Here is a 23,197-nt window from a genome sequence, read left to right on the forward strand (position 1 = left end):
GATTTTTTCTCAAGAAACCAGATTTGGTCTCATAAACTTGGAAATACGTGTTGAACAGATATGATAGTCGCTAGAATGCGCTTTGAAAATTGGCCGTGCGCTTTGAACTCAAAATTTGACCATTTTATATTGCGTTGGTCCTGTTATGGACTACAGCGTGCAGCGTGTAGTACAGCTGCACTCACTGTAGGCAGTATAAAAGTCGATGACCATTGACCTCAATGGGGTATACAAGCTTAATCACGCACAACCAAGATCGATTACCCGGCTATTGTGAGTAGCCTTAGTTATGTCCCTCGACTAATTATTAGTTTAAAAGAGCTTTAAAGGTTTGAACCAAATGGCTAATCGTGGCTGTGGATTTAACCTACCATGGCGATTCCTGCCATGAAGATATAGGGTCGAAGACACTGTGCGTCATTACTCCGAATTTAAAATGAGGCTCGTTATTTATATTCCGAAGGGTCATTACTTTAAAATGAGGCTCGTTATTTATATTCCAAAGGGTCATTACTCCGAATTTAAAATAAGGCTCCAGAGGATAAGGCTCCAGAGGATAAGGATTTAAAATGAGGCTCGTTATTCCGAAGGGTCATTACTCCTAATTTAAAATAAGGCTCGTTATTCCGAGGGCCATTACTCCGAATTTATAAGGCTCGTTTTTCCCAAGGGTCATTACTCCGAATTTACATTAAGGTTCGTTATTCCGAAGGGTTGTTACTCCCACGAACCTTATTATATATAAATTCGGAGTAATGAACCTTCAGAATAACGACCCTTCGGAATAACGAAGCGTAATCGATTCTTCGATACTTCTCATTCGCCCGTACGGTAGCTCTACCAGCAGGGCCTTTTTGCCATTTCAAACACGATATACCCCGAAATCCATGGGGATCTTCGAAAAATAATACTAGGCCTATAGGGATGTGCCACGCAGACGTTCGAAGGAAAGGGGTGAAAGTGAAAAAGAGGGATGGATCATATTATCATTGAGCCCCCAACTCGTGAAGAAGTAGTCGAAGCAATAGCAGCCAAGAAGACCAACAAGGCAACAGCATTGGACTGTGACACCACCACTGGGAAAATCATACACTTGCTTTCTGGGAAGAACTCAAGGAAAGGGGTAAAAGTCAAAAAAGAGGGATGGATCAGCCCCAACCAGTGACCATGAACTGCTTGAGGAATGGAAGGAATATTTTAGCTCATTCCTTATACAACTACAGTGGCACAGCAGCTTCAGAACTTCCTGCACCAGCTGCTGAAGATCACCTATTATCACTGAGCCCCCAACTCGTGAAGAAGTAGTCAAAGCAATAGTAGCCATGAAGACCAACAAGGCAGCAGCATTGGGCTGTGCCATAACTGCTGAAGCACTTCAAGGAGGAGGGGATATCATGATTGATATGATCATCGAATTCAGTATGGAAGTATTCTCAACGATGACACCGCCACGTCAATGTGTCACAAATTTAATCATTCCTCTACCAAAGAAAGGCGACCTTTCTGCTTTCTCTCATGACAAACTACCGTGGTATTTCGCTTATGTCCATTGCCACAAAAGTGTACAACAAGATCCTTCTGAACAGGATCCGACCTCACATTGATCCTTTACTGGCTTTAGATCAGGTCGCATCTGTGCTCAGCAAATACACATTTTGAGGAGGATCATGGAAGGCTTCAAGGAGTACCAACTTCCCTTGACAGTCACTTTTGTGGACTTCAAAAAAGCCTTCGACTCCGGCTCCATCAACAGGTCCGTCATGATTTCAGTGCTGCGGTATTATAGAATACCAAAGGTTGTGGTCAATGCCATCCAGGTGCTCTACAAGGACTCCAAGTCTCCAACAGTGCCGTTATGGTATAAGAAGTATTGCAGAGCCTTTCCAAGTAACAGCTGGAGTGCTTCAGGGTGATGCGTTGGCACCATTCCTGTTCATTATCCTCGTAGATTACCTTCTGAAGAAATCAACTTCTGGAATTGACGCTGGACGTCGGTCAAGCAGGTATCCTGCTAGGATGCTGAATGACCTGGATTTTACTGATGATATTGCCCTGTTGGAATCTTCCATAGCCCGGGTCCAGTCACAGCTTACTAGGATTGTAACTGCAGCAGGCCGTGTCATCAGTGCACTAAGACGGAATAATATGACTGCAAACTGTAACGCCCAACTAGCACTTTAAGCAGTGACGACACTAGGAATTTTTTTCAGGGGGCAAAGTGAATTTCGGGGGGGGCAAAATCGACAAATTTTGCGCAAAAGCGAAATTTACGTAATTTTGTGGGTTTGCCTCAAAACTGGGGGCCACCCCCTATCGCCGCCACTGACTTGAAGTCTATGGTAGTCCATTAACCATGTCACAGACTTCAAATACCTGGGGCAAACATTTTTGGCCGCGGGGGACAGGCCCTTACCATTAATAATATAAATGGTCACTAGTTCTATAACTTCTATAAGTGGGGACATGCATGTAGAGCAGCGAATAGTGGCTGTGCAATAATTATGAGCCCTGGGGAGGGTAAAATTGGGGGGGGCAAGAAATTTTTATGGCGAGCCGAAAGGGGCAAGCAATTTTGGCTAGCCGAGAAGGGGGCAAGCAATTTTTGGCACATATTCATTGGGCACCTTTTATATAAAACGCTCTAAAAACATGAAAAAGGCTTAGGAAAACAGTAAGGAAACGCTTTAATATGCAAATTTTCTCGCTGCGCTTGCAACATATATCTATACCAGGCCTTCTCAACTAGTTTATTTGAAGTGCCAACTGGGAAATTTTAGTGATAATGAAGTGCCAACATGTTTAGGGAGTATTTTTTGAGGGAGCGTGTGCGCGATCGAAAGCATATAGCGTATGGGGTCAAGGAGACCCGCGCCTTATGGCCACTATAGGGTTCCAGTGCGAAAGCCCCAGCCGTGGGGGTCCAGGGGCAGCGCCCCCGGAAGCTCTGAGATTTTAAGGCTATTTAAAGCTTCAGATGTGGTATTTTCACCCCTTTTTTGTAAACAATTTTTGAGGAAAAAACTAGTAAATTTACCGTGCGTCACTTCATGCGCCACTTCGACTAACTCCAAGCGCCACAAGTGGCGCGCGCGCCGCCAGTTGAGAAGGCCTGATCTATACCATTAAAGTTTTACAAATTGTGATCCCAAATATTTGGCATGTGCAAGGGGGGGCAAAGATTTTTTTGGCGGGCCGAGAGGGGGAGCAAGCGATTTTGGCGGGCCGAGGGAGGGGGGCAAGCGATTTTGGCGGGCCGTTCATAAATTTTACCCCAGGGGCTCATAATTATTACACAGCTCCTTAGAGACACAGTGAGCCTTGCTACCTGTCCCATTTGTTCCAGTAGCCGCAACCCACGGGCCTATCTTATCTATATGACTGACTGTTTTCGCGCTTTTCGTGTTATTTATTGTGTAATTATGCTTAGCATCGGAGATAAAGTAAATAGATATTTTGTACCAGGTCAGTGAGCAGAGCTGTGAGCATGCTAAGGGAGTGTTCATAAATACTTTGGTGGGGTGGGTGGAAAGGTTGGAGCCTTGGACACAACTTGACATTTTTGTCCGGGATTTTTGTTGATCCCCCTGTTAGTTTTTAGGGTGTAAAAATTTGTTATCCCCCCTTTTTTTTTTTTTTAGAGTCTAAATTATTTTGATCGTCTCTCACCCTCATGTCTGTAAGACAAAATAACAAACGCTAAAATATCATTCCAGAATGAAGTGCTACGACACAAGTCTTTGTTTCTTCTGATTGTTAATATGGGTATTTAGAAATCCTCAATATCTTTTAATTTTGTTGACCCCCCCATACTGACTGAATTTTTAATTTTGTTGATTTGAAGCGTGAGAGTATAGGCCTACACAATTTGAATACTTAACATTTCATGATGCGCGCGGAATTTGGAATGTGTATGCCTTGTAGTAGGCTACATGTTAATACCCCAGATTTTTACCCTGAAATTTTTTGATCCCCCCCCCCCATTAAGGACTGAATATTTTTTGATTCCCATATTTTCCACCCCCGCCCCACCAAAGTATTTATGAACACTCCCTAAAGATGGTCCCAGTCAGGTGCACCTGCATTTTGATTGCCAGCAGAATATTTTTGCTACTAAAAAGGTATATATTTGAGCAATAAATGTATCTCCCACATATCCCGATACAATAATTGGTGGGGAAAGGCAGTGGGTACAGGTATATGTTTTGAATAACATTTTAAAGTTCTAAATTTTTTCTAATGCCTATGTTTCAGTTTAAAAATCTGTCCATCTGCTGAAAAGTCGAAAAGAAAATTCAATTGACTTCAAAATAATGTTCTAGAAACACTGAATCAATCTATGACCGTACGTGCTTGCTTTACTACGAGTCACACTGCGGACACTAATGCACCACATACACAGCAAATTTATAATGAACCAGCGCTTGCTTTGTGCGGAACCAGTGGCGAAACATCATCTTACATGTACAATTTTCATCGAAATTTCCGTTATTTGCTGAAAATTTACATCTAGATCTGTGCATGTGGAATATTTGAAGATATCTTATTTTTCAACTTGGATTTTATGATGATTTAGAACGATTTTGAGGCTGAAAATATATTGAATGGATGTGAATATTTCCCTACAATGGTGTTTCATTGGATGTTGTGTGTATGATATTTAGCGTCCGTCCGACGAGTTCAATATACAGAGAGAGGGACGGTATCGTGAATATAAATATCTTCTCATCTGTATGCCCCTGGGCGGCCGATCTCCGTCAATACTAGCCGCATGGTATATTTTTCTCTTTTAAGAAAAATTTATAATAATTATACGTCTTGTAGAAGAAAAAGCTACAGGAAAATCCACTGATTTATGCAGCATTGCTTGCTTTGCTTACTCAGTGTGTATTCTCCCATAGAGAGTGTATGGTAAGAGCGTCTTTTGTGTTGGAATAAAGAGCCGAGATTGACATTAAGGCTTAAACACAGTGTTTTCACGCCTGCATAAGTGATTGAGAGGTTATTTGACAAAATGAAGGTATCTACGACAACTGTGACCTCAGTGGGTCTGTGCCTTTTGGCCTTAGCAGTAGGAACATATTCAAATGTATTTGAACCTGGTAAGTTAATACAGTATCGTGAGTAATGCATGTGCAAACCCGTGTCCTAACCTCAATTAGTACTAGTCACCACAGATATCCTGCTATTTACTTTCCATTCTAAATAGATCTGCTGTAGATTTTCAACACCCAGTTTAGTAATACATCTGCCCTAGTTACAAAAGAATTACTTCTGCATTAGCCATATGCCTACTGTTTTAATTGCTCAACTCAAACATGGTAATGCATGATATTTCATGAATGCCTGCATAATTATTAATAAATTGCATGGTTACACATACTTCCTGATCCTGTTGTATACATGTATACCACTGCAGAAGTTTTCGCCAATTCATATATCCTTGACTTATAGTATTACCCAGAAAAGGGACCAAAATAGCCAAAGAAAGGACCACATAAACATGGGTCTTAAATTAGGGTCTATTTCATGTAAGGTCTAATTTATCTAAGGCCTAGTTTATCTTAGGTAGGCCTATGGAAGTAGTGGTCGATTTGGAAAATAAAAGTTACTGCAGTTTTTCCTTGTAATATGTACATGGGCTGAATATCCCAATTTTACATGCATATGTGCATGTAAAACTCCTCTAAATCGAGCCCTGAATGGAAGTTTGGTCCTTACCTTTAATTCATATTTCATAAGAATAATAATTCTGGTTAACTTTTTTGTGTAAAGTGTGCGCCAGATAGCAAAATGGTAAGCAAGCTAAGCATGATGATGATCAACAAAAGCATCAGTATCGATCTGAGAGTAATCAACAGCAACAACATGTTGCATGCACCAGCTTTTACCACCACTTCACAATGTATAAACTGTTCTCATGCACATTGTACCTGTATATTAAGGGATCTAAAATGAGCGTTTATTGCGTTTCGACAGTATTTTTTGTGGGACATGAGAGCACCTCAGACCTATCGAATTGCATTCTGAATACGAAGCATCTCTTTCTGATATCAAATAATTTTCATTTTTGAAAATCACAATATAATACAAATTTTATGACAAATTATAAAAATTGATATTTTTCAAATTTTGATATATAACAGTCCTCGAAGTAAATTATATAAATCGAATGATATATTCTTAAAGTGTATGTAGCAGGGAGGAAAAGCCGACGGTCAATTGAAAATTTTGACCTTTCATATTGAAGATATGGATTTTTTCCCAAAAAGGCCTATTTTTTTGGTGTTTTGGGAAAAAAATCCATATCTTCAATACGAAAGGTCAAAATTTTCAATTGATCGTCGGCTTTTCATCCCACCTACATACACTTTAAGTAAAAATCATCAGATTTATAAAGTTTACTTCAAGTACTGTTAAATATCAAAAATATCAATTTTTAATGATTTGCCATAAAATGTGTATTAAATTGCGAATTTCAAAAAATCAAAATTATTTGATATCAGAATGACTTTCTTCGTATTCAGAATGCAATTCGATATGTCTGATGTGCTCTAATGTCCCAAAATAAATACTGTCCAAACGTTCATACCCCAGCCCTTAATGTTATTAATTATTTAGTTAAATATCTCAGATCTGATTCTGATGATGCATTATTTTGTGATGCTTTCTGCAACAACAACAAAATGGTTTCAAACAATGTTGGTGCTTTGTGCAAAACAATCACAACATAGATTGTCAACTTAAGATTACTTAAATGGTAACAACAATAATAATTTTAATTAATATCCTTTGTTTAAAATAATTGCAGACCAACTGTAAACAAGTCATTTTGTTTCCTGACTACATGTAGAGTTAATGCAATATTGCTTATTAACTTTTTCATTTTATGCAAAGAATTAGACTGGATATAGACCTACCAACCTAATTAGTAAGTCATTGGGTCCGGTTGCTAATTACTAATTAGGTGTCAAGAAAAATGGCTTACTCTCTGTATTGTGTACAACCATTGAAGTACTGTTCACCAATGAGGTATCAAGCATAAACAGCACCACTATTAGTCTACTGTAGTAGACCATTTTAATTTATCATCCCCTACTAATCCCTCTGACCATGGAAAATCCACCAATCCTGTTCTGATCCAACTTTCTATAGCTCAGCTCTCTGGGCAGGGCAGTCACTGGGAAGAGGGGCTCTTGTCACTGGGGATGTGTTATGTTTTGTGTGGAAAGGTATGAATTGTTTATCAAAAAAGGGAATGCAGAGCAGTCTACACCACTATATACTTCAATTTCATTCCTTCCAAGTGGTGCTTTTGTAAATTATGAATCATGTGTGTTTTGTGTGCTCTGCAGGTGTATGTGTATACATACATTTTGTAATTAACTTGCTTGTTTCAACAAAAACAGTGCATTGCAAACAATTTTTTGTATAAACATTCGTGTATTCTTCTGTTTATTGAATGAAGCTCCAACAAACAGCGTGCATTGGACTTTGCACATGTTTTGGTTTGAACTTTAAACAGCATGTAGTTTAATTACAGATATTTCTCATTATTTTTGTACCTTTAATATACACATACTTGCATACAGCAAATTCATGAAAATTAATCATGAATATGGGCATGAGAGATGAAGATGAGATATTTTATTAGCAACATGCAGCCAACCATATCTCGTTAAATTATCAAAAAAAATCTAATTTCTTAATACCTCTGTAACTCATCTTAAATCTCTCTACATGGCATCATTAGGGCATTCCTACGTGTCATTTATATACCATGTATACCAGAGTAGGGCAGTTTATACCATTGATCATGTCATATTTTTGATTGCAAAATTCCTCCAATTAATGTACGGAAATCAATGATGAAGCTACCTGGGTGAATGACCCCCATCAATTTCATACCAATAAACCTATTCATATCATTTTAAACCACACTATGCTGCTCAATGATTACCATTGATTGAAATACAATAATATCGTTTATTTTTATGAATTTATTGTATTGTCGGAGGTGTGATGTAAATGTCAGATGTTAAGGGGCATATATATAAGTGAGAGGAGTCAAATGAGGATACAATGTAGTCTTGGTGTTTAATATTGAAAAAGATGTTGCCACTGATTACTGATTGGGTCATGTGTCAGTGTCGATATTGGATTTCTACTTCTTGGGGATATAAATCATAATATGTGACCGTACAGCACGAATGAGCCGTAAATGTCCTCAATTGTATTCTGAGTTACAGTGTAAAATGGGCATGAAGGTCATATTCATAGGTATTTCAATTTGGTGCTACGTGTATCTCATTAAATGAGGTACACGTAGCACCAAATTGAGGTACCTATGAATACGACATTCATGCCCATTTTACACTGTAACTCAGAATACAATTGAGGACATTTACGGCTCATTCGTGCTGTACGGTCACATATTATGATTTGTATAAACACTATGAACACGTGACAGTTGTTCAGATATAGAACTGTATAGACAATTCAAAGTAACATGGCTGTTTATTTGATACGTGTATCTTTTTAGCGGAAATGTGTTGTTAAGAATTCAAATGCACCTGTAGAACCAGGTAGGTTCTTGAGTTTTGCGCTTATCAGTATTATCATACTTTTACTTTGATAATGCGTGTAATGCCTGGATGGACCAACTGGAATACATTCATGCATATAGGATAATATAACATTACTCATGTCTATTACTCATGTCATATTACTGATTCTCAGTGCATTGAACATCTTGAACTTGTACTTATAAAACATGAGATACTATTCTATTCCAGATGTAAATATAGCGTGCAGGCTATAGTCAGATCTATAGTATTGCAATCACGTTGATGACTTTCGTGACCTTTTCACACTACGCACATTTGCTTGTGATGAAGGAGCCTTTTGTACATAGGATCTGATTATGCCACACGCCAAAATAATTTGTACCGATAATAAGAACATAAAATTAAAGGGTAACATTTATAAATAATACCGGAGACCACAATGTTCGAGCAATTCACTGATTAAATTGGCCACTTAATTAGATTTTACGTGAAAACCATGAATAGAAATAACCACAACTCGTGCTTAGTCATAATTTATTCGGCATTGAAAAAAAACCTTTGCAAGTCTCATTTTCATGAATGTACCATGCTACGGTCAATGGAACTTGCAAGGATTTCTGCTATGTAAAGCTGAGATTTAATTTTAAGGTCAACTAGGTTCTAATGATTAAATGCTAATAATTCTAATGCTAATAAATTAGAATTAGAATTAAGGGTCGAGGACTTGGATTGGAATTTGCATTAATTATACATTTTAAGGTTTAAACATTGTATACAAATTATATTACAATGTACACTTTGTACGTACATGTATGCATGTACCGTACACACCAATCCATATTCCATAGACCCTGGAAGAAAAGTTGGAAGCGAGCCTAAATAAGTTTTACTGGAATGCAGTTGAATCAGAATTGTATGATCTTTTATCACTTAAAATTCTTTCTTATTGGAGTTGCGGGAAATGGAAAGATAGCACTATTTTTAGACTTAAAACCATTGTTTATTTGTCTGTGACGGTCACTCCAATTCGTCATAATTATCGTCGTCGTCGTCGTCGTTGTCGCCATGTCATCGTCTTCGTGAAACTGTATAATATTAAAAGCCCTGCTCAAAACTTACAATGGGAAATCGTGGACCTACAAAAAACAAAGCATAACAATACATGTACACATGTACATGCGATAATTGTTTCTCATGCAATGCATACAGGATTGTTATTTTTGGGAAGTTGTATAGTCGTGTTGAAATAAAAATCACCTGCCACTTTCAGCTTCGTATGAATTTTAAACCCTTTTAAATGCAGATTTTAAAATAATAAATCAGGTCATGCTGTTTCATACTATATTGTTATAATAAACCACTATATTATTTCTGTTTTTAATTTGATCTAAGCAACGAATTCCATAGTTGCAATCTTTGAATGCATTCCAATACTCGGGCGAATGATAAATGTATAATTTTCAGCACTAATAAGCACGTTAAAAATAAAATGGAAAGACTGAACAAGAAAGGAAATAGCCAGGGAATATCACAAGCGCCCGAGGCGGTATTCTAAAGGGTAATGAATCCCCGATCTTTCGCACCATCGGTCATTTTGTTTATTGAACGTGACCATGGTGACCTCATATATTTTTGCCAATTGAATTAGGCGACCTTGATTTTACTTTCAACATGATAGGCATGTGCAGCGCAGGCCTATACAGATGCAGGCAAAGTCGTATTATTAAAATGGAAAGCCGAAAACATTTGATTTTGGAAGACAATTGATCAGATCACTATCCAATCTACAACATGTAGGCTATTAAAGGAGGATTTCGTGATCCTAGCACCCTCTTTTTCTGACATTTTTCAGTAGATATTCACGAAAAAAGCTTATTCCCAAAATTTCAGTTGATTCCGATTTTGCGTTTGCGAGTTATGCATGATTGTGTGTATTACACTGCTCCATAGGCCACTGTGTGTAATTTCGTTCTGGTGCACCAGAACGAAATTCAAATTTGACGATATTTTTGCAAAACAAATTTATCTGCAAGAAATTTTTGGCAGATAAACATTATGTAGCCAGAGGTTTCCAGTGGTTTAAAAATCTCAACTTTTTTTGAAAAAAGTGGGGGATGAGGCTGTGGATCACGAAATGCCCTTTTAATTATGCATGTATGATGAGTTTGCATCTGCAAACGAGAATGATGCGTGTTTGACTCTTTCATTCTGGACTTATTAATGTGCGCAATGGACATCAAACAGACAACAACGAATTTCTGAATAATTGCAATAAATAGGCCCATTTTTATTTGGTAATGCTACACATTTATTATGCATCCAAATCAAATTGGATCGACAGTATTTTAAAACAAAGAAATCATAATTCCCTCAATCCACTTCCGGTTATGTTAGAGGTCATTGTCACGCATGAATGTGATTTGAACATTGACCTTTAGTTTCCACTGTTATGTGGTTTAAACTGAGAGGCAGGTGCACAAGATGACATTTCTGCTGCTGCTGTCCATCTGTCATGTTCTTCTAGTAATCTGGATCCGGGACACAACCTTTATGAGCCAAATAGTCTCAATAATTGGGGACAAAGTTCAATGACCTGTATATGAGCACAATTTGACCTCACGTCTGTGTTATGATTCGAAATTCCCACGAGGTCATCTTTACATATTTAGATAGTATACATGGTATATGCAAAAGTCAGATTAAAGAACTGAGTCTTATAAAACGAGGCTATGTATGGGAACGCTGGACTAGTCCTGTCAATCTGTAGTAGGTCTGTGCTTATTTGTTTCATATGTGGAGTCTATGGATGCAAGTTTGATTGACTGGTTGTTGTCTCATTTATGCTTTGTTTTTGTTTATCTTTTAATTGTTTAGATAAGGTTGATTCTTCTCAATGAGTGAATCTACACAAAATGCTACATGGTGTATCTCAATCAATGCATTGTGCAAATGTTTCACAATTGTTTGATTGTTGTCTATTCTCGTTGTTTTTGTTTTTCTTTCGATGTTTAGATAAAGTATTATTCTTGTCAACAATAGAATCTCAACATTTATAGGAACAGCAAACACACCTGGAAAATGTTTGACTGAAACAAATACGTTAAGACACATCGCGCTGTTGACAGTTAAAGCACTTCATATAAACGCACATTTAGCTTAAAATAGAATGAATTTCTAAAACTCACATACCTTTCTTCTTATCATTCGCATCACATACCGATATTTATATGGGGTATTTATTTGTACATAAATGTTCCAATTTACATCATTTTATTAAATCACAAGTAACATTAAAGTGGCAATGAGTCTATTATGAGGAGGGCAAATAACATGAAATTACAAGATCAATTCAAAATTACTGAGAGAATCTCGAGGCGAATTGGTCTCCTGTCGAGTTCTACTTACTGCAATAGAGCGCTGACGACTCTCAACAAATGTTGTTTCAGTTGCCAGTTCATGACGGGCTTTTGAGCACCTTTGACCAGATTTAGGGACTAGAGATGGTTGCATTTTAGTTCAGGAGACACGAACATTGATTAGAACTCAATGTTGTTGTGATGATTGCTTTTAACCTTTATAAATCAGGAGATGCAGATGCAGCTACTGGATGAAGCAGACATTTATGTGTTTTGACGACTAGCACATCGTGGCGTAATTGGTCGATATGAAATCTAAAAAGAAATTATTTACAATAATTATATTATAGGTATATGGAATCGGTTTTATATGTCCGATATATCAGAGAGGAAAATTGAGATATATTTATTAATTTAGGCCCTGCAATGCATGCAACGTACATTAAACATGTGATATGTTAAAATTATGATGTGCAGAAAACGGTGAGCACATCATAACCATATGGGCCCTAACCGTGTCGCGTTTGAAGTTAAAATTATAAATCAATCTGATACTGATAGGCCTATAATTAATATTGCAAATTACATTAATAGGGCCTAAAGACCTTGTATGATACGTCATCGATCGAATACAATTTTTGTACAAGTTTTTGTGTTAAATATTAATTTATGTACGCATATGCATAATAAAAAGGTTTTATTTTTTATGTATATGCGTGTAAATTAATATTTAATGCAAAGGTGATAATATCGCGAGCCTTTGTTGTCAAACGAATAAAGATGTACATGTAATAGCGGACGTTGTTGTAGCACTTTTAGGAAATATGACGCAGATGGTAGGTCATACTAGGGGTCACGTCTAGGTGTGAACCAAACACCAGGAACTCCGGATGTGGATTGTTTATAGTCAAAGAGTGCTATAAACATGAACTTGTAATTTGACATTGTAGGTACTTTTTATTGACTAGGGGCAATGTTTTAATATAAGCTTTGCTTGCATACACAGGCCATTTATTGTGACCACATCAGGTACAATGAATGTTTGTGTAACCGAATTGTGAAGTAGGCCTAAAAAAGAAAAATGTTTGATTGGCGTAACAATAAGAAAAATTAGGGTAGGTAGGTAGGTAGAGATTTTTTTTTTTACTTTTAAAGCTGTAAATTGCGTTTGAAAGGCCTTGGAACTTTTTATCTTCATCTTTTTTTTCTTTTTTTTTAATTTTCTTTTGCAAAACAAAACAAAAGTAAGACATGTCAGGGTCGGGCCTATATACTTATAGGGTCGGTCGGGTTACGCCAATCAAACAATTTTTATAGGCCTTATTACTGAAAAAGTCCGACATGTTTTTAATGAAAATGCTTGAATATGGTTCCAATTATAAATTCATATGAAAATTTGGAATTTGTCTTTTGCTTTGTCTTATACATTTTTATTAAATGTATTTGATAACTCACGGATCCCCAAATTAAAGCTTTCATTTATATGGTAGAACAAAATAGTAATTTTAAATTATTTTGATACACTTGGTATAGGCCCCTGCTCTAAAGAGTTCCAAGATGTGTATAGAGATCATTGCAACAGAGTGAAATGCGCACTGTGTTAAAATGGATTTTAAAAATAATATCATTTTCCCGAATGAAACTAGTTCATGAAAGAGTAAAAAATTGTAAAAAGAGTGAAATAGATTGAAAATAACTGATGAATCGAAGTGCGGAGAAGCAAAACATTTTTACCTTTTTAATTTTTTCCGAGTTCTGCTGTTATGATAAATTAAATACCCATTTGAATAGTCTCATCTATACAGAAATTATATCTTTCTGATTAATTTTATACTATTATATGAAATCTGAAAATAGTAAACCAATTCGAGCGCCAGGAAGAAAAAAAAACACAAATTATAATCTTTAATTTCAATTTGCCTTTCTCTTTTATGATAAAATTATATTTTAATTAAATGAAATTAAATTAAGGCACGAATTATGAATTTTTTAAGTGATTTTCAAATAACAGGAGTGTGTATTTAAAAACATTTCTGTTATTTGAAAATCGCCTGACAAATTCTTAATTCGTGCGTTAATTTCATTTTCCTATAATATTTAAATACTGCAAATTCAAATCGCATTTTTTATGTATGTAAAATTACCGTAAGACATTACATTTTCCAAATGCATGATAACATTGCTGATTATAATTATGCTGAATATTTTGTCACCTCTCCCCTTAGCTATCATCGTAAGATTCAATTTGAATGTGAAATTCTGTATAGAATAAAGCATTAAATAAAAGCATTTTTGAATGAGTGATTAATTCTTATTTCTGACAATTTACTGTCAAATTAAGACGCGATTGGAGATTACCTGAGTCAAACCATCACTATTCATATTAGAGAAAAATGGTGCGATTGTGATCTATTTGAAAATCACCTTCTGCTTGCAGAGCTAAAAATACATTTGCATATGAACCTGGCTTGACTGAACGTGAAATTGTGGTTTTATAGTCCAATCGCGTATTATAAGCGACAGATACGATCTATTTTCATTATCTTCCGCGCTAAAAGTAGTTCAGTTGATTCTGCCATCTCATTGGTTTTAAAAGAGTCGCTCGTCAGAAGCGACTTAACTATGAATTTAGCTTCAGGGACTGGATGTTGATAAACCAGCAGTTGCGAGAGATGAGTGGATTGAACTGATGAGTCATAGGTGCATCATTTAGAAAAGAAGAAAATTCAACATAAGGATCTATAGAGGGCTTCGTATTTTATCACGGCATGGTCACTGAATAAATTAAATACACTCTGAAATTAATCGAGCAGATTGTAAATACAGTAGCATATTTTGTAAATTTAATTAAAAACACTTCATTGCAAAATAAATATGTTTATACATGTATTTCGAATACAATCAAATTAATTTATAAGTGTGTATATATATTTCAATTTGAATTTACGTGTAGGTCCCATATGTCTGTTGCATGTATGATGCATTATGAATTATCGTCTGTCAAAATAACTCACACCTTTATTTGACCAAAATGGCGGATACTATTACTAATGTAGTTATCTCTCAAAGATGTATCATAAATAAATATTGAAGAAAATATACTTTCGAATATATTGAATTCGCCATCTTATTATAGCTTCGTTTTTTCATCCCAGGTTTATTCCAAATCTGGATCTAGTTATACATGTGTATATCGTATGAGTTTTCCTCAGGCAGCAGACAGCTGAACATTTTTCCTTCTCCGATAGATAATAGAGCTAAATAAATAGATAATTATAGCACCCTTTTTGGAACCCCTGCATGCATCACGTTGTATGCTGGGCATTCCGCAAATAGACAATCTATATCTTGGATTATATTTGCACATTTGAATAATGTAAACACACGAATGCATCAACAGTTATTTTTGAACTATAAATAAATTATTATTAAGGTATAAATCTAATTTAATTTTAAAATAACATTCTAATATTTTCAGACGGGCGGTTGTTTTTATTCGCATTATTTTTGCATCTTATAAACAAGTTATAAATGAACTATAAACAAATTATTGTTAAGGTAAATCTAATTTAATTTTAAAATAACATTCTAATATTTTTAGACCGGACGAGATTTCCAAAGGTAAATTTTGTACATGCCTACCATTTACCTTGATAGTAATTTAGTAAACGGAACCTATGCTGATAATACGCATGTTACATAATTATGTGATGCGTTAAAATAATATACATTTAATAAAAAGTAGTTATGTTCCTAATACACGCATGACATTTCAAAAGATATGCATCACATGTTATATTTACCATACTAGCAATGATCCATGCAATCATTCAATATGTTTATTTATATGGCATTGGTAAACTTGTTTTTATATTCCAAATATTGATAGAGTATTTTTTGATAGACCTGAGACTGTGAGAGCACGTCATGCACAGCAAATTACATTCTGAATACAAGGAACGTCCTACTGATATCAAATAATTTAGATTTAGATCAAATAATTTAAAAATTGATATTTTTGACATTTTTCCTCGAAGTAAACTTATGTAGTTGGGTGGTAAAGCCAACCATCATTTGATAATGTTGATATTTCGTATTGAAGATTATACATTTTTTCCCAAAAGATCTAAAATTTTTAGATCTTTGAAAATCTCATGTATATCTTCAAAAGGTCAAAATTCTCTTATAATGAACGGCTTTTCCTCCCAGCTATACATACACATTAATTATATATCATTAGATTTATAAAGTTTACTTCGAGGACTGTTAAATATCTAAAATGTTAATAATTTTTGCCATAAAATTTGTATCATATCGCGAATTTAAAAAACAACAACTCGTATTCAGAATGCAATTTGGTATGTCTGATGTGCTCTTAATCTTAGGTCCCGCAAAAAATGCTTTGCAAATCGAATTAATTAATTCGTTCTCAAAATAATGCTTAAACACAAGATGTTAAAAATTTGATTGTGATGTAGGGACCCTATGTAAATGATAGATGACTCTATCATTTTGTTTAGAGTCATGACTCTATCATTTTGTCTTCACCATCTATCTACCACAAGATAGATGACTCTCACAACTAAGAATTAATTTATAATTTTTTCGAGGGCTTATAATTAAAACGATGTACATTATGTAAAATAAACAGGAATTTGAAGGGGTGACTCATCACGCCTATGAGGTAAACAATAATTAATGGAACACTTAAAGATGAGTATTGACTAATCAATGATGATGTCATCATCAAAACATCAATGAACGAGTACTTTGTAGGTTTACTAATTAAAAATTTAAACGGTCAATTATATGCTAATCCCAATTAAAACTGGACAGCCCCATAGGTGTATTTATAAAACAGTTGACTCATCGGTAAACATGTAATAATGAGAGCCACTTAATAAATGTGTATATTGACTAATCAATTAATGATGACATCACATCATTTGACATCTGATAAAATATACACTATGATCTAGATATGAAATGTTTTCAAAGCATGATATGGGGTATTAAAGGAAGGTACTAAAAAATAACCTGATATACTAGTATTTGGAAAATCGAATTCTTTAAAACTTTACGTATAACACTCATGCAAAAAGAACATGCGACTAATTCCTTATGCAATTACTTACATTTATTCAGTGTGATACTGATACAGTGTGTTTATTAATGATAATCATCATGATAATAATGTAAGAAATTTATGTCAAATGAGAGATCCTATTGTAATTTTTTTTAAATTAAATGATCAGTGCAATGTTTGCCAAAGCTCATCATTCGCAAGATGCTGTGAACTACCAAATCGCAACAGTTTGAAATAGTTGCTAACCAAAGACCCAAACTTGATATTCATGTACCATTTCATCGTTGTGGTCAGGTTGACATCATGAATTGTAGCCTATACAAAAACATTATTGTTTCAGCTCAAAATGTCCTGTATACAAACTCTGTAGAAACTTCCCAGTACTAACCACAGTGATGAACTTGGTAGTGCCGTTACATTAATTCAATCAGAGAATATTCAATTGACATACTTCAGAGTCGAATTTGAAATTGACAAGGCTATGACATTGTGGTCACGCATGTATTTAAACAAGGTGTTCATTATCATGATTATAGTAAAGATCACCTTGAACGTATAACGGGGTCACATTGAGGTCACGTGAGTAATGGCTTAATCAGCTTTCAGACATTCACTAGGATCCACAACATGCTCATCTATCAAGGCACAGTTCTTTAACCCCAATACATTTTGCATATTCATTGAATGACCTTTGAAAATTTGGGTACAAAAACGCATACTCTGAAACTTGAGGTCAAATGTTGCAATATGATTGTTTAATTGAGGTTATTGAACTATGCCATTGGGATGAGGCCATTGTGGTCCATAGTGATTGATGGTAGGATGGATGATGAACTTGAACATTATTTGATTGAAATTAAACAAATTAAAGCAATTTATCAGTATACGTCATCTTTATAAAGCGAGTAATTTTGTGCTACAGTGTTATTGCAATAGATTGCTCCGACTGTTTATTTTTAATGGTTGATCAATTTATTTTATTCCAAGTACATATTTGCAATGGGTAATAAAAATGAAATGAAATGGAAAAGCATACATGTCCGTAATGTGAATCATAAACTTATAATTATTATATCTTATTTTAATTATTAAAAGGTTAAAGGATTCATTAGGCTTCTGTTAAATAGGGCACTATTTCCATAAAATGTTTGTCTACTGTCATTCTAAAACGTAGTTATTTTTGAGAAATGCAAAACGAATAGTCACAAAATTTATCAGGGGTGTAGTACCACCTTAAGGGATCTAAAATGAGCGTTTATTGTGTTTCGACAGTATTTTTTGTGGGACATGAGAGCACCTCGGACCTATCGAATTGCATTCTGAATACGAAGCATGTCTTTCTGATATCAAATAATTTTCATTTTTGAAAATCACAATATAAATACAAATTTTATGACAAATTATAAAAATTTGATATTTTTCAAATTTTTGATATATAACAGTCCTCGAAGTAAATTATATAAATCTAATGATATATTCTTAAAGTGTATGTAGCAGGAGGAAAAGCCGACGGTCAATTGAAAATTTTGACCTTTCATATTGAAGATATGGATTTTTTCCCAAAAACACCTAATTGTTTTTGGTGTTTTGGGAAAAAAAAATCCATATCTTCAATACGAAAGGTCAAAATTTTCAATTGATCGTCGGCTTTTCATCCCACCTACATACACTTTAAGTATAAATCATCAGATTTATAAAGTTTACTTCAAGTACTGTTAAATATCAAAAATATCAATTTTAATGATTTGCCATAAAATGTGTATTAAATTGCGAATTTCAAAAATCAAAATTATTTGATATCAGAATGACATTCTTCGTATTCAGAATGCAATTCGATATGTCTGATGTGCTCTGATGTCCCAAAATAAATACTGTCCAAACGTTCATACCCCAGCCCTTAAGGTACCGTAGCTATTTACAATATTAAAAATACAGTTGTTGCAGGTGTATATTCTCAATTGCAATGTATGCTGTAATCCATTGGGTCCCTACATAATAAGGAAAGTATATGGTCGAATCCAACCAAAAGTGTCCACGGGCCAAAAATAAAAGTCCAAAATAAAAATGTCTCCACAATTTTTTCCTTTTGCCCATTGATTGATGGCATGTTGGCCTTATAGGAACCAAAAGTGCCATCACTAATCTTGAAAAATAAATCCAGGACGTGTGATAGTAAATGTGACATCAAAACCCAATGTTACCTACGAATACCACTAGGATGCTTTCACTATTGCAATACTAATCAACCTAAAACAAATGGAATATTCCCATTAACGCTTTTTTCGTGTAATGTAGACCACAGGGTGTCAGGAAAATGCTAGCTCAACCAGAAAATATTTGTTTTTATTTTTATAACGCGATCAATACGATTTTAGTCAATGTATGCTCATTTATTTTTGAAAATGAAGTTTAGATCAGTTTCTGTATTTTATTTATCAAATGAGTATGAATCAATTTACATATTGTATAAGAACGAGTGGGATATCTGTTTTCAGGAATACTAGGAATTTATACGCATATACCTAACGCTTTATAAAATTATAGGTGACGAAACCCGGGTATTCGTAGGTAACATGAGCAATTTAACAAGATCTATATTAAGTTTAGAGGTTCAAATTTTGCTTTTATGATAATGAATGAATAAAATGGTAGTTTTTAGATCTCTTTCAGATGGTACGTCCAAATGAATAAATGCTATTACCTTAGATCAAAATTTTTTGATGCTTTTAGCAAGATTTTGAACACTTCATTTTGATATACAGGTAGTCAAACAGCAAATTTACATAATAAATAATTGTTGAATGAATCCGTATATGGGTAATAATATTGTCCGGGGGTACCGCTTAAAGTTTTTGACAATTAATTTCCATTGGTAGGGACACTTCATTACATATGTCATGTATTATGCTGTATTCGTAAGTAACATTTCAGCATTTGTAGGTAAGAATTAGACTTTTGGTGGATATCGCAATCAAATCTTCATTTTATAAAGCACTTTGAATGTATTATTTTCTTTATGTGCGTTTATTGATACTTGAGACCCTATCATGTATATTTAATGTCGGTTCACAGTGGTTGAAAGAGGATTGAAGTAAGAAACAAAGGCACTAAAGTGACTTAAATCTGCTTAATTGCACACAAATCGCTTAAAACCGTTATTGCAGACTTGTGAAGTCCATCTTGGAGTCAGTTACGTCTTGTGGCCTTTTGTTTGAGGGCAACTATAATTAGCTTTATACTAGGGTCCACCACTGTGTTGTCTAGATCATGAGACAATGAGAAAAGTCGTTTTTGTCCATGGTATTCGTAGGTAAACTTAGCGAAAATGTCAAAAGTTACCTGCGAATAAACCAATTTGGACACAAATTACTCAGAAACCAGAAGGTCGGTAAACGTTTAAAATGAAACACACATGACAGCTGACAAATCCAAGAATTTATCCCCTTCTAATCTTCTTCGAATCTGATTTTTCTTTCAAATGAGCAGACCGTCGTCTATTTCAGTACATACTTTTCAACAATTAAGCCGTTTTCAGTTTTGCATGGTGGGCATGTTTGTGATTTCGCAACTTTCATTGACATATGATTTGATAGCAAACATACAGGCCTTCGTTGTGTACCAATATGGGCATTGGCATGAATGGCGGTGTTTCACAATACTGTCATGATGTCAAATTGTATTCGTAGGTAACATTCGGTTACCGAAATTTACCTACGAATACTTGCTTTTATTGTTGACATCTCAGAAGTATTTAAACGCAGGCTATTGAAACTTGGTAGAAATAAAGAGTGTATTACCCTGCACCTATTGCTTAACTATTGTTTACTATTCTCTCAGTGTGTGGAAATGACACAGCTTTTAACATGTATTCGGAGGTAATGCATATTTTTTACCAAACCTACCTTTGTGCCATTTAGAATTTCTGGCAGCTAAACACAATAATAAAGATGTCCGAATGCAATGCATTTCAGTATTGGACATATCAAAGCTTGTATCAAATGCGCATTTATTAGTGATTTCCATTTTTAAAGATATATCTAGTGCTATGAAAAATTGTATTCGTAGGTAATGTAAAAAATACCACTCAAAAAAATTATCACAAAAATTCATAATTATGTACAAATATGTGAAAAATTGAACAGGCAATCTTTGAATACACACCTTTCAGGAAATCAATTTAGATTCAATCCAATGACTTCTTTTCATAATTGATTTAGATGTTTTTAAAAATACTTTAAGAAATATTTTGAAAAAATGGGTAAAAATAGCATGTTTTGGGGTCTCTGTGTCTAAGTTTTTCACAGAAGGGGTCTTATTATATATGGCGCGAAGCGTATGATCAAGGCGAATAAACACAATACAAAAACGAATGCCAATTGATTAATACTTTTAAGTTATGGGCCTGAACATGCCGTGTACACTTTTCGTTGGATTCGACCATATACAGAAGCAAACACGGAACTTAATGCACGTCATCCATTAATTTGTCATTCTGTACAATCATGCCATGATACTAATGTAAGTCACAATACTGTAATGGAATAAACAAGTGAATACATAACGTCATTATTTATTTAGAGCCATGTATCCAAGTTACAAAATAGCTTCTATACTGTAGATTTCCAATTTACATAAACGTGTTTTAAACAAAAGAGGTAAATGTCTGATATTGTCACTGACTTCAACATCTATCCATCAGTTGGTTTTCAGCTCTCACTCTACCTGTAGTTTTCAATAAAATGGGCCGTTACATTTCTTCAGTTGAATTGGCTAGGTTAATTATTTTTAAAACATACTCCCACTGCAATTTTGCATCTTCCACAACTGGAGTTGTCGATTCTATATCATGTATATCATAATGCGAAACCTATACTTCCTCTGTGGAAGACTTATCAAATCTTCCACAGGGGTAGTGTGGATTTTAAATGGAATTGCCCAATGCTTACCTTTCTTTTCATACGTTTCCCTATATAATACTGCACACAAGAATCGATGATAACCGTTTTGAAAAATAAAGCACGGGGTAAAAGTAGGCTAAAATATACCAGTATCTATTGAACAAGATATATTTCTAAATGGCGGCCATTTTGAATTTTTGTTGGCAGCCATATTAAAATTAGTTACACAACTGATTTTAGGAAATGATCAATAAATTATCGAAGTAAATAAAGTAAAGTAACCCATTTTGTGTCGTAATTTGTTATCATGAATATGGGGCTGTGCACTTCTAGATATTAGGGCCGTATGCCATGCATACGGTGATATACCATTGAGTTTACCGAAGATGGCAGCCACAAGAAGCCAACAAACATGACAAATTGCTTACAATATACAAGCAGGCTTCATAATTTATTCATCTTTGATATTACTATAGGCCTACTTACATCTATTATACAAGATGAAAGGATGTACAAAGATATCATTGCATGATTTGAGGCACAGCGAGCAAAATGAATATAAATTATAATCCGTTTTGTTGGTGTGCAGTAATCAGGGATTGGAAGCAAATTTTCAGTGGTTATATAACATCATGATTTATTATTTTATATTAATCTATATCTATCTCTTCACCCGACCCAATTACACAGGATTTTAATCATTTGGATCTTCAATTTTTACACGACTGCTGATAGCTTACCTAATATCGGGTATCGGGTTCATCATGGTTTGTTACTTCCTAGCAAGCAGATAGAATAGAAATGATGACATATCATGTATACATATTATTACGAAATACGAACACAGTAATAGATGGACTTGACATGGACAATTTTCTGTTTTTATCGCAAATCATCAACATCGTTTATGCCTCTTGCCTAGATTCATATTAAAGCTACTGGATACTTTCATCAGCTCTGACTGTCATAATTAGCAACAAAGCCTGCATAATTGCTTGCGTGCGGGCACGACAAATTGTTTTGTGCTTTCAAGAAGTTTGCCTGATATTGTTTTTGAGAATTTTCTTTAAAAATTCAAATACAATGCTCTAATGCCCTGAATTCATTATTATTTTTACTGGCTAATAATGGAAACAATATAACGTTTGCTTTTATTAAGAGATTAAAGGGAGTTTTTGGTTTTGGTCTTCATGCACATGTAAGTAACTACAGAGAATTTTGTCACAATTTTGACAGAGAACTAACTCAAGACCAATAGAAACAAACCTATATTGTCCTTATGCTTTATATTTG

The 23,197-nt window shown here is 34.7% G+C and overlaps 1 protein-coding gene across 1 annotated transcript in view; it reads left to right on the forward strand.

Moving 5' to 3' along the window:
- The first annotated feature begins 4,389 nt into the window (after positions 1-4,389).
- LOC140135672 (uncharacterized) overlaps positions 4,390-23,197 on the forward strand; it is a 47,453-nt gene continuing 28,645 nt past the window's right edge. Inside the window, 1 exon segment of the mRNA XM_072157256.1 lies at positions 4,390-5,099. Coding sequence (XP_072013357.1) covers positions 5,012-5,099 — 88 coding nt within the window. The 5' untranslated portion in view covers positions 4,390-5,011.

This window comes from Amphiura filiformis, chromosome 16 (assembly GCF_039555335.1).
Source record: "Amphiura filiformis chromosome 16, Afil_fr2py, whole genome shotgun sequence".
NCBI classification, from domain to species: Eukaryota; Metazoa; Echinodermata; class Ophiuroidea; order Amphilepidida; family Amphiuridae; genus Amphiura; species Amphiura filiformis.